Source organism: Mirounga leonina, unplaced genomic scaffold, assembly GCF_011800145.1.
Source record: "Mirounga leonina isolate KUSES-001 unplaced genomic scaffold, KU_Mleo_1.0 Mir_91, whole genome shotgun sequence".
Classification (NCBI taxonomy): Eukaryota; Metazoa; Chordata; class Mammalia; order Carnivora; family Phocidae; genus Mirounga; species Mirounga leonina.
This window is the reverse complement of record NW_023270839.1, coordinates 9,182,773-9,194,982: the sequence shown is the minus strand read 5'-3', so window position 1 is coordinate 9,194,982 and position 12,210 is coordinate 9,182,773. Positions and strand designations below refer to the sequence as shown.

Here is a 12,210-nt window from a genome sequence, read left to right as displayed (position 1 = left end):
CTTGGCCGCCCTAGATTTTTTTTTTCTTTGACACTATGGAGCAGAGAGATCTTCTTGTCTCCAAGAAGGATGAGCATTTTCTCTCTCTTCTTTTCCAGACCCAGTGGAGTGGAGAAAGGGTGGCGTTTAGCGTTCTGAGGAGGTGACAGAGAAGCCCATCACCTAGGCGACGCCCTCCTCTCCCGCGGGGCTAACGATTGCCAAGGGGCCCCAGCCTCCTGGCCTCGCAGGTGCTGCACCCACTGGCAGGATGTTTTCCAAACGTCAGCCCCCACCCGCAGTGGTACATGCCTACACGCCCCTCTCTGGGGACTATCTGGCTTTCCGATCTCCTCTCAAATGTTCACCCTTTGGAAGTGCCACCCCCCACCCCCAGCCCCTGCAGGGCTTCCCGGTGCCTGCTCAGAGGAGGAACAAGGCATCTCCCGTCTCTGCCTAAGCCTCCGAGCCCTCCCGGGGAAACCCTCGCCGGGGCTTCATTTCACATCCAGACGCGGTGGAGGATGGGTGAGACTAGAACTTTCTTAACTAGCCTGCCCCCCTTTGTCTTCTGCGTCAGATAGCCATCCCCACCGCCATGAGCCCTAGCGACCCTGGGAGACTCTATCGCCACCCCATAAGAAGGAAGGGTCTGGCATCCAATTTCGAATCATGGGGTCTGACCCGGGGCGGGGGGGGGGGGGGGCGCTGCGGGGGTGGTCTGATGCCTTCCCTCCGCTAGCCGAAAATGGAGACACGCGGTGCGGAGGGGAAGGGGCAGCGAGTAAAGAACTCAGAAAACGTCTGCCGAAGTGCACGCCCCTATAGGAGGATCCTGATCCTAAGACCCGGCCCCTCTTCAGTCACGACGGTCACCCCCACCCCCCACCCCAAGCCTTTCACCGCTCCCTAATTCCCCCCACCGCCGCCCCCGCCCTCCCCAGGCCGCACAGAGGAGCCCATTGTCGGAGCCAGGAGGCTAGAAGCCGAAGGAGATGGGAGGGAAAGAGGGCGGGCGAGCCCCTGGAGGGTGGAAGGAATCCCCTGATTTCCCTGCCCTCAGCTCCACCCGAGTCGGGCAGGGGCCCGGGGGTCTCTTCTGAGCTCCAGGTGCTGCCCAAGTCTGGCAACCGCGGGGAGAACAGGTTCCCAAGCGAGTTAGAGACGGGAGGCTTCCGGCCGCCGAACGATCCCAGTCCTAGGCTGGGTACCCCAGAAAATTCACGCACGCCGCAGCCTCTGGAGTGTCCCTCGTGGAGGCTAAACTGATCCCGCAGGGAGCGAGGCGGTGGCGGGAAAAGAGGCGCATCGTCGGCAGGGCTGGCGTCCGAGGGCCAGGGTCGGGGCTACCCACGGGAGGGCGGGGCGGGGGGAGGAAGAGGGTTGCGGGCGAGCGAGGCTGATCCGCTGTGGGCGGCCGGGAAGCCGCGGAGAGGCCGGGCGCGGGAGAGGGAGTCCCGGCAGGGGGTCCGGCGCGGAGGCGGAGGCGGGCACTGAGGGCGGGGCGGGGAGGGGCGGCCGTCTCGGCCCTCCCTGGCGGGGCCCCGCGGCCTGGGAGCCCCAGCCGGCCGATCCGCCGCCGCGGCCGGAGCTGTCCCCTAGCCAGACCCGGCGAGACGGGAGCGGCGGGAGGGAGGCGGCGGCGCGCCCGGCCCCGCCCGCCCGAGCGTCGGACGCGACCCCGCGCCGAGCCATGGTGAGTCCGGCTTCGCGGCCCCCGTGTCCCCCTCCGCCTTCGCGCAGCCCGCTCGGGGCCGCCAGCCCCCAGCCCGGTGCCTCCAGCGCCCGCCTCGGTCTGTTGAGCGCTCCTGGAACTCTCCTCCCTCCCATCCCCCCTTCTTTTCTTTGATCTGTCTGTCTGTCTGCCTCACTGTCTGGCTCTGTCCCCACCGGCTATTGCCCTCACTCTTTCTTCCCTTCTTCTCCGCCCCCTCCCCCATCCTCCCTCTGGTCGCTCCCCCAATCCACACACCTCCCCCCGCCCTCCTCTGTCCCGACCTGTGCCTTCCTTTGCAGGATCCTCCCTCCCCCTGCGGGTCCCAGCTCCTTACCCGCGGGAGACTCCTGCGGGTTGGTGCTGCAGTGGCCCTGGAAGGGGCCCGGCCTCGGGTCATGAGAACTGACCTGCCTGGAACCACCATTTTCCATCCCAGTCCCCAGCCCGGTGAGCTGGGCCCACCCATCCGGCCCTGGGGGACCGGCCACAGCTGTGGCTGGGCTGGGGCCAGGGACATGGCCAAAGAGGGAAGTTCCCGCGGAGAAAGAGGGGCTGCTTCAGGAGAGTGGACAGAGTGAGGAGGGGGACTCACAGTGCCAGGGGGCGTGACGCTGCCAGAGCAGACCAGAGATTGAGGATGGGGGGAAGAGTGCCCCAGAGCTCTCGCTGCAGGGAGCCGAAGCTCTGTCTCCGAGTACTCCCGCTGCAGAGGGGAGGGAGCACAAGCGGGAGCTCCCTGCAGGAGGTAGGGGACTCTGGCAGCGGCAGCTTAGGACACAGGAAGCAGAATGGCACTGTTAAGGGGAAGTCCATACCACCAGGAGTGGACACTATTCTGGGAACTTTCACGCCAGAAGTTGTCTCTGAAGAATCACCGCAAGGAGTGGGCACTGCCAGAGAGAGCGCCCACTGCAGGGGGCTGGGGGGGGCACGGCTAAGGGGGCTCTCGCTGCAGAGTGGAGGAGGGGGGAGGCCCTGCCAGGGGGCGCTCACTGCCAGGAGGTGGGGGGAGGAGCACTACCGGGGCTGCTCCTCTACAGAAGGAAGGGCACCCCCTGGCAGGGAGGCTGGAGCAAGAAAAAAGAGGAACTGGGCCAGGGAGAGCTGACTCAGTCTCTCTGGTCTCCTTTTTGGTCCTGGCCGACTGGAGGCTCGGTCTCTGTGCTCCTGCCCGCCGCCTCCCACCCCAGACCCCTCCTCCCCTCCTGCCGCTGCAGTTTCCTGTGGCTGAGACTCTCGCTCAGCCATGAGCTCACCGCCCCTAATGGGTTGCAGCTGCCTCGCTCCTCAAGCTGTAGCTCCCCCCTCCTGGCCTCTGATCGGACGGCCCACTCTGCCTCCCCCCACCCTCCCCCCACCCACTCTCACCGCGCTAGCTAGCCGCTAGCTAGCCGGGTCCCCGGAACACTGGGGGGTCTGTCTGCTCGCCCACACACCTTGGGGCTGGGTCTCTGTGCTGACGCACTGAATGTCCCTCTCTGGAGTGGCTGCCCTAGCTTCTCAGAGGGTCAGGACAGATGGGCAACTGGTAAAATACGCAGTTTTGTCTGCAGGGCAAAGACAGGACTGGGGGTGGAGGATGGCTGGAGAGAACTTTAGATAAATACTGCAGAGCATCCCCTTGCCCACTGACAGCAAAGAAACCTGATAAAAAGAGCCTCAAAGCCATCTTGAAAGAGAAATTAGTCTGCAAAGGAATAGCCTGAGGGTGCTTGTTTAGCATCTGAGATGGAGAAAGAGACCTAGTGATGCACTTAGGGAGGCAAATCCAGAGGAAGCAGGGCTGTCTTTTTGAGACAGTGGTGGCAGGTGGAGTTGGCAGAGAGGTCCTACTGGAATTGGAAAAATCCATACCATCAAGGCCTCCTCCCTTCCCCACATGTTCCTTTTGTGACTTTTTCCTCTTTCGGCTGCCCCCACCCAGTTCTTTGTAACCCAATCCCACATGCTCTGGGAGTGGGTGATTGCTCTGGAGCCACTCTGGGAGAGAGAAGGTTGCTAGAAAGTCAGACAGCCCTTTAGTCCTCCCTCCTTCTTCCTAGTCCTCCTCCTCCTCAGCCAACAGCTATCTCTAGGATACGATTGTTCGAGGTGGTGGCACCTCCACCTAAGCTGGAGGTCCGTAGCCCTTACATCCTGTGAGGAGGGGCTTGCAGGATGGCCCTCCACCCCCCCAGCTCTCTCAGCCATCGCTAAATCTTCTGGTGGCCGAGAGGACTGTCTCTTCCTGAGGAGGAACTCTGCAGTGGTCCCACCTCACAAGAAGCAGGGCTGGTCCTGAGATCAGAGACATTCACGACAAATTCTCCCTGGCTCTCCAGGGCCAGTGTCTCAGGGCTCCAGCGTGGAGGGCACCGCTAGGTCTGGGCACTCTGGCTGCCCCAGCCCCACGGAGGCCATCCCAGGCTCATGCAGCCAGCATTTCCCGAGTGTCCTCTTTGAGCACACACAGGGCGCACCATGTGGCCCCTGGGGGGCACGGCCAGCCCTGCACCCAGAGCCGTGCTCTCTCGGGCGCTGCAGCTGGTCTTATCCCTCCCAGGAACCCGAGCCAGTGGAGGACTGTGTGCAGAGCACGCTTGCCGCCCTGTACCCACCCTTCGAGGCGACAGCCCCCACACTCTTGGGCCAGGTGTTCCAGGTGGTGGAGAGGACTTATCGGGAGGATGCACTGAGGTACACGCTGGACTTCCTGGTGCCCGCCAAGCACCTGCTTGCCAAGGTCCAGCAGGAAGCCTGTGTGAGTGGCCCCTAAGATCCTCTATCTCACTCCAGAGACTAGCCAGACTCACTTCCCTCTCCCCAGAGATGCCACCTCCCCACACTGACCGCCCCCCCACCAGGCATAGGCCACTCAGATACTAACACACACAAAGACACTCGTCTTCCCCAAATATTGCCCCCCTAAGAAACATCAACTCCCAAAGACCCAGACCCACCAGACCCAATTCCAGACATGCCCCCCATATTGATTTCTCAAGATACTTAACTCCCCCAGACATGACTCAACAGAGATCCTTCACTCCTGCAGCTATAAAGACTCCTCTAAGAGTCCCTGACCCCTCCAGACAACGGCATCTGCTGACCGTGTCTTTGTAATGACTCAGTTGTTCCCCTCCCACGCATGGAACTCGTTTCCTAGAGAAGCTACCTACTACCAGAAAACCGGCCAGTCCCAATCCCTCCCTCTGCTACATGAACACCCCAAGATACCCCTCTGGCTCCCCTGGGATTATAACCCACCAGGCAACAGGGCAGCCCTGCCTCGGGTGGTCCCGTTCTAACTGCCTTCTCCCGCGGGCTTCATCAGCAGAAGCCTGAGCGCGGCGTCCCACCTCTCTCCCCAGGCCCAGTACAGCGGTTTCCTCTTCTTCCATGAGGGCTGGCCCCTCTGCCTGCACGAGCAGGTCGTGGTGCAGCTCGCAGCCCTGCCCTGGCAACTGCTGCGCCCAGGAGACTTCTACCTGCAAGTAGTGCCCTCAGCAGCCCAAGCACCCCGCCTGGCACTCAAGTGCCTGGCCCCAGGGGGTGGACGGGTACAGGAGTTGCCTGTGCCCAATGAGGCCTGTGCCTACCTGTTCACACCTGAGTGGCTGCAAGGCATCAATAAGGACCGGCCAACAGGTCGCCTTAGTACTTGCCTGCTCTCTGCGCCCTCTGGGATTCAGCGGCTGCCCTGGGCAGAGCTCATCTGCCCACGATTTGTGCATAAAGGGGGCCTCATGGTTGGACACCGGCCAAGCACGTTGCCCCCCGAACTGCCCCCCGGACCCCCAGGGCTCCCCAGCCCTCCGCTCCCTGAGGAGGCCCTGGGCACCCGGAGTCCTGGCGACGGGCACAATGCCCCCGCTGAAGGACCTGAAGGCGAGTACGTGGAGCTGCTGGAGGTGACGCTGCCTGTGAGGGGGAGCCCCATGAATGCCGAGGGCTCCTCGGGCCTCTCCAGGACCCGGACAGTGCCCACCCGAAAGGGTGCTGGAGGGAAGGGCCGGCACAGGAGACACCGCGCCTTGATGCCCCAGAAGGGCCTGGGGCCGCGGGACCAGGATGGGGCACGCCCACCGGGTGAGGGAAGCAGCACTGGAGCCTCCCCTGGGTCACCCCCAGGAGCCGAGGCTCTCCCGGAAGCAGCAGCGCTAGAGGTGTCTGAGTCTCCAGCAGAGACATTGGGGGAAGCCTCTGAATCTTGTCTCCTGAGGCCGGGGGAGGCTGGGGGAGGGGCAGGCCAGGGGGCTGAAGGACCACCCGGCACCCCTCGGAGAACAGGCAAAGGAAACAGGAGAAAGAAGCGTGCTGCAGGCAGAGGGGCTCTTAGCCGAGGAGGGGACAGTGCTCCACTGAGCCCCGGGGACAAGGAAGAAGCCAGCCACCAGGAAGTCCTTGTCACTCTGCCCCCGCCAAATGAGCACGAGCTCCCAGGATGCAGCCCGGTCGAGGAGGAGCACAAAGGCTCAGGGAAGCCAGAGTCGGCGCTGAAGGAGGAGCTCAAACCAGCAGACAAAAAAGAGCCTCAGCCCCCAGGAGCCTGTGGACCTGTAGACGAGATGGCCAGAGAGAAGGATCCAGAGGAGCCCAGCCTGGCATGCGTGGTGGCAGGTGAGATGACACCGAAGCCAGGAGGGCAAAGGCCAGCATAGGCTGGGTCTAGAGAAGGGGGCTGGAGGAGGAGCTGGGAGCCCCATAGCCAGAACCCTCCCCACCTCAGGCCTAAAGCTCTGCTTGTGTCTGTGCAGGACCCACAGGTCCAGAAGGGTTCCTGCCAGACCCACCAACACCACCCCAGGAGACGGTGCAGGAAGTGGGAGGGGACAGTGTCCCAGAAGAGGCCTCTCTGGTCTCCAACTCCGATGACCCGGATGTAGCTTGGGACTTGATGGCATCTGGATTCCTTGTCCTGACTGGTCAGTGGGCATCAGTGTTTGAAGGAACGGGGGTCAAGGAAAGAGAAGCGATCAGGGTGGGCTGTTGAGGGAGGCAGGGTGGCTGGGAGGTAGCCAAGGCCTGCCTGCAGCCAGGACAGCCTGGCCGTTTTGTGTCCTCAGGAGGGGTGGACCAGAGTGGGCGAGCTCTGCTGACCATTACCCCACCGAGCCCTCCTGAGGAGTGCCAACCCTCCCGAGACATGCTGAGCACTGCTCTTCATTACCTCCACTCATTGCTCAGGTAACCGAGGACCACCTCTGGCACCCTGAACATTAACCTCCTGCTCATGAGGGCCCTGACCTCCTTTCTTCTCAGGACACTGACTTCCTGACCTCTAGGATACTGACTTCCTCACCCCTCAATTTTTAAGGCACTGACCACTGACCTTGCTGACCTCTGACCTCCAGGATATCTTCATCAATGTTCAAAATCAACACTGCTAACTTTTAATATCCTAAGACACTATCTAGATTATCAGGGTATTGGTTTACTCATTCAGCAGCTACTTACTGAGCACCAAGAACCTAGTAGGCACCATGCCATATACTGGAATGGAATTCACACCTTTCCAGAGCATAGCGGTCCTGGTTTTCCAGACCCTGATCCTGTGACTTAGTATCGTTGAACATAGACTCCTGAATGCTAGGTCACTGCCTCTTGGACACAGATCCACATTTTGGCCCTTTGCCCATTGCTTCCTGAAAGTACCAGGCACTAACTTCTCCAGCACTAGTAACACTAAAACCAGACCCTGTGCCACCGTCCCCTCAACACACACATGTGCATACACAGTGCCCCCTTGGCTCTTTCTGCCCCCACAGGCCTGATCTCCAGATATTGGGGCTGTCCATCCTGCTGGACCTTCGAAAGGCACCCCCATTGCCCCCAGCCCTCATTCCTGTTCTAAGTCAACTTCAGGTAACCAGCCCTTGACACAGGTACTTCTGACCCTAACTCTTCCCTGGGTGGCCATTCTAGGCCACCCAGTTGCCCACCATTTAGTGTTATTCTTCTCTGCCCTCAGGACTCAGGAGACCCTCCCCTCGTTCAGCGACTGCTGGTTCTCACTCATGATGATCCTCTGACTGAATTCTATGAACTTCAGGTTTGAGCTCCTCACTCCCAGCTAGTCCCCTTCAGTAGTGGAGAGAGAAGAGGATGACTGGAGCCCCAAGCTGGTCCCTGAACCCCTGGGTGGCCAGGCCAGAAACCCCCTGCCCTCACATGTCTCCAGGGCGCTGAGTTGCTATCAGAGAGTGATCTGAAAAGAGTGGCCAAGCCAGAGGAGCTGCCGTGGGACTTGGGAGGTCACAGGGAACCCTCTCCCAGCTACTGGGTAGAGACACACCAGGTAAGCTTCTCCTCCCCTACCCAGGACGGTGGGACCCAGAAATGACCCAGCTGAGGACATTCTGGGAGAGAGAGGGCAGATCTGAGACATGACCATGGGGTTAGGAAAAAGAGATTTCCCTTCCATTCAATTCAATATATATTTATGGCTCACAACCCATGAGCAAAATATTATGCATGTACCATGGGCTACTGGGGAGATGAGAGGAGTATATTCAATAAGTTCTTAATATGACATCAAGCAGCATATGGTTTTTGGTAGGACATAAGTCAGAAGCTATTAAAGAAGAGTGTAGGGGTGCCTGGGCCGCTCAGTCGTTAAGCGACTGCCTTCAGCTCAGGTCATGATCCCAGAGTCCTGGGATCGAGCCCCACATCGGGCTCCCTGCTCTGCGGGGAGCCTGCTTCTCCCTCACCCTCTGCTTGCCTCTCTGCCTACTTATGCTCTCCCTCTCTCTCTGTCAAATAAATAAAGAAAATCTTTTAAAAAAATAAATAAAAAGTTAAAAAAAAAGAAGAGTGTAAGGTAATTTTACTGGGGTTCTGGAAAGAGCTGACAGTCAGGAAGGCTGGTTTTAGTTCCTTGTGACCTTGGACAAGGTACTGTACCCCATTTCCAGGGATGGTACCCTTTCTGTACTTGTCCCCTGCACCAACATCCAGGCCTCAGGGTCCTCACCCACAAAGTACAGCAAGTGTACAGTAAGTACAGTAATAGCTGCGTCTATGAATCTCAGTGCTGTGAATATTCAAGAAAAGATAAATGAACACGATCTGAGCTAAGTATTAAAGGGGGTCTGTAACATAGTCACTAAGCTATACATCAGAGGGGAAGTGGATCTGAAGTGGATCGGAACAGCCAGAGAGGAGGGTTTTATAGGGTGAAAACCTAGTACAGACAGGGGGAAAGGAGACTTGCATTTATTAAGCTGTTTACTGTGCCAGTCCTTGCTAAGTGCTTACCTGGCATCATCTCTTTAAACCTCACAAAATTCTGTGTATCTTTTTTTTTTAAGATTTTATTTATTTATTTGAGAGAGAGAGAGAGTAAGAGAGAGCATGAGAGAGGAGAGGCTCAGAGGGAGAAGCAGACTCCCCGCCGAGCAGGGAGCCCGATGCGGGACTCCATCCCGGGATTCCGGGTTCATGACCTGAGCTGAAGGCAGCCGCTCAACCAACTGAGCCACCCAGGCGCCCCTGTGTATCTTTTTTTGAGAGAGAGAGCATGAATGGGGGTTTTGGGGGGCAGAGAGAGAATCTTAAGCCAGCTGTACACCGAGCATGGAGCCTGATGCGGGGCTCGATCTCACGACCCTGAGATCACGACCTGAACCGAAACAAGAGTCGGACGCTTAACTGACTGCACCATCCAGGCGCCCCAAAATTCTGTGTATCTTGTCCTGACTTTACAGTGAAGAAACCTGAGATGTGGGAGGTTTCTGGACCTGCTTAATGTCATACAATTAGTAAACAACAAAGTCAGAAACTAACGGAGCATTGTTTCCATAAAAGTCTCTGGGGCTGCCCCGCCTCCATCCGCGCGCGCGTGTATGTGTGTGTGTGTGTGTGTGTGTTTCAGGAAGTGGCGAGGCTGTGCCGCCTATGCCAAGGGGTGCTGTGCTCCGTGAGGCAAGCCATTGAGGAGCTGGAGGGAGCCACAGAGCCGGATGAGGGAGAGGTAGGACATGAGACCAGATGGAAGGGGATGGGGTGGGGATGGGGCGGGGGGGGGGGGATGGGGATGCTCTGGTGGAGCCCCTACTGCCGGCTGCCCCCTGCCCCCAGGAGGCTGTAGGAATGCTTGAGCCCCTACAGAAGGTGCGGGCAGATCCCCGGCTGACGGAGCTGCAGAGGGACGGGGGAGCCATCCTGATGAGGCTGCGTTCCACCCACAGCAGCAAGTACGAGGGGGGCAGGTGGAGACACAGCAGAGAGCCGTCAATAAACCTTAGGCACCAGGTCATTCTTACTGAGCATGCCTCTGGGCAGGAGATCGTGCTTTTCCACCTCCTATAACCTTTGCATAACGTCCCTAGGTGCTAGTTACCATTACAGACAGGGATCTGGAGGATCGGAAGTGTTAAATGCCTTGGCCAAGATTAGTCAGTGGATGGGAGAGTCGGGATTCAAATCCAGGCCTGCTGTGCAAGGATGGAATGCGGTGGGGGGGCGGGGGGCAGGGCTTGACAAGGGCAGTAGATCATTCTGCCCCTTTCTTTCCCCAGGCTGGAGGGCCCGGGCCCAGCCGCCCTGTACCAGGAGGTGGACGAGGCCATTCACCAGCTCGTGCGCCTCTCCAACCTGCACGTGCAACGGCAGGAGCAGCGGCAACGCCTGCACCAACTGGAGCAGGTGAGGCAGGACCCGCAGACGGCGCTTACGTGGCCTGGGCACCTGGCCCCAGCACCCCCTTAGCTGCTGACCCCCACAGCTCACGGTGTTCTCCCCTCCCAGCTCCACTGGGTGGCTCTCCCTCTCTCCTCGCCCCACCCTGGAGGTTGGGCGGGTGGGTGTGAGATTCAGCAAGAGGGACACAGCATCTCAGCCCCAGCAGAGAAGCCAGACCTCCCCTGCCCCACCGGCGATATTTGATCCAGGATCCTTAGAGGTTGTGAGATCAGAAGAGGTGCGTGGGTGCCCTAGGGGATTTGGGGAGGAGCTGATTGACTCTAGGGTGCCTATAACTTAAAATAATACGTGTCTATTAATACCAGCTTTTTAGCTACACGGCCACCCATGTTCCCTCAACTCCTTCTATGATGTCATCCCCAAACCTGAGGCTGGAAAGGTCCCACCTTCCTCCACCTTGGAAGGAGAAGATAATGGAAGATGCTAAGGCCTCTTTGTGGGGAAGATTTGGGGATAAGGCTGGCTTCTCTGAACCTTGATTCTTCTCTCCTGGGGTTAAGAGCCCCACAGGGATTAGCCTAACATGCGGGGTAGGGGGACAGGGGGCTTTGCAATCTGATTGTTCCCCCAGAGCCCCAAGCATGGTGAATGAGCACCTCATGGACCTACATGTGGGCATCAGGGGAAGGGTCATCTTAGGGTCAATGTCAAAGTGGGGGGCAGGGCTCTCTGTTTTCTGGGGTTTCTACATACTGGCTTCCTCCAACCCAGTATCCAAGGGGTTGTATCTCTTACTATTTGTTTGCTTGCTTGCTTATTAGCCATTTTCCCCATTTCAAAACCGTTAGCACGCAGGATTGGGAGTCTACAGTTCTCAGCTTGAGTTCTAGCTCTGCTAGGAGTGAGATGTTGGACAAATCTTGCAGCATCTCTGAGTTCCCAAGTCCGCATCTGTAGAATGGGATCATAATGACACTTACCTCACAAGGGTGTTAGGATGACCAAATGAATTCAGCAAAGGACTGTGCAAGTGTTTATGGTCGGGCCCTAATTACTGGGAACATTCTCAGGCTTCTCGTCCGCAAGCTGTCCTACCCCAGCTTCCAGCCTTAATTCAGAGAAAAAAATTAATATCCCTTTTTGGTCAAATATCCCAGAACCAACATGAGAGTCCTTAGATCACCATAATAGGCAACTAGAGCTGGGGACACACATACACACACACCACACACTGGTTTGTCTCTTCAAGCCAGGTCCCTGGGATCCCTGCCCACCCATCAATGGACTCAGTGAATGTGAAATTTCTCCTCCTCGGTTATCCAGACGATCCTCATCCTGCCTCAGGCTCACACCAGCTTTATCTATGTCCCCTCCGGGCAGAGCCCTGGAACCCTCGCCCGCCTCCCTCAGTGCTTCCTGCCAGCCCAGCTTCCCATTCTGGTGCTTTCTCACTTGACCCTTGTGGAAACTACCACCGACCACTGTTAACCATTCCCACATTACAGCTGACAGGAAATGGTTCTCCCAACGGTCAATGGATCGGGGTGGTGGGCTTGGAGCTGCATCTCGGCTTTCCTTCCCACGGCACGGTCTCCTCCCTCACGGCCCTGCTGTCCCGCCCTGTCTGCCTCAGGTGCTGCAGTGGCTCTCAGGCCCAGGGGAGGAGCAGCTGGTTAGCTTCGCTGCACCCGGCGACTCCCTGTCTGCCCTGCAGGACACGGAGCTGCAATTCCGGGCTTTCAGCACGGAGGTTCAGGTGAGAAGGGGGGAGGGGGGAGGGGAGAAATGGGAGAGGGGCAGGGAGAAGGGGGAGGGGGGCAGGGGAGAAGGGGGAGAGGGACAGGGGAGAAGGGGGAGAGGAGCAGAGAGAGAAGGGGGAGAGGAGCGGGGGA

The 12,210-nt window shown here is 58.7% G+C and overlaps 2 protein-coding genes across 8 annotated transcripts in view; one reads left to right on the top strand and one right to left on the bottom strand.

The window, feature by feature from the left end:
• The window catches only part of RNASE13 (ribonuclease A family member 13 (inactive)), a 47,092-nt gene extending 35,638 nt beyond the window's left edge, over positions 1 to 11,454 (bottom strand). The window contains exon 1 of one of the 3 annotated variants that reach the window (XM_034994523.1): positions 11,299 to 11,454. The gene's annotated coding sequence lies outside the window, so the exon portion shown is untranslated. Of the gene's footprint in view, positions 1 to 2,030; positions 2,119 to 11,298 lie in introns of those variants that run through there. The other 2 variants (XM_034994522.1, XM_034994530.1) reach the window with 2 other exon arrangements.
• Positions 1,549 to 12,210, top strand: part of ARHGEF40 (Rho guanine nucleotide exchange factor 40) — a 19,362-nt gene continuing 8,700 nt past the window's right edge. For all 5 annotated transcript variants that reach the window (XM_034994513.1, XM_034994514.1, XM_034994515.1 and 2 more), the window contains exons 1-12: positions 1,549 to 1,675; positions 4,239 to 4,436; positions 5,044 to 6,292; positions 6,430 to 6,597; positions 6,739 to 6,859; positions 7,441 to 7,537; positions 7,644 to 7,724; positions 7,854 to 7,970; positions 9,549 to 9,647; positions 9,755 to 9,870; positions 10,195 to 10,321; positions 11,952 to 12,074. In XM_034994513.1, the coding sequence (XP_034850404.1) occupies positions 1,673 to 1,675; positions 4,239 to 4,436; positions 5,044 to 6,292; positions 6,430 to 6,597; positions 6,739 to 6,859; positions 7,441 to 7,537; positions 7,644 to 7,724; positions 7,854 to 7,970; positions 9,549 to 9,647; positions 9,755 to 9,870; positions 10,195 to 10,321; positions 11,952 to 12,074 (2,499 nt within the window). In that variant the 5' untranslated portion in view covers positions 1,549 to 1,672. The remainder of the gene's footprint in view (positions 1,676 to 4,238; positions 4,437 to 5,043; positions 6,293 to 6,429; positions 6,598 to 6,738; positions 6,860 to 7,440; positions 7,538 to 7,643; positions 7,725 to 7,853; positions 7,971 to 9,548; positions 9,648 to 9,754; positions 9,871 to 10,194; positions 10,322 to 11,951; positions 12,075 to 12,210) is intronic.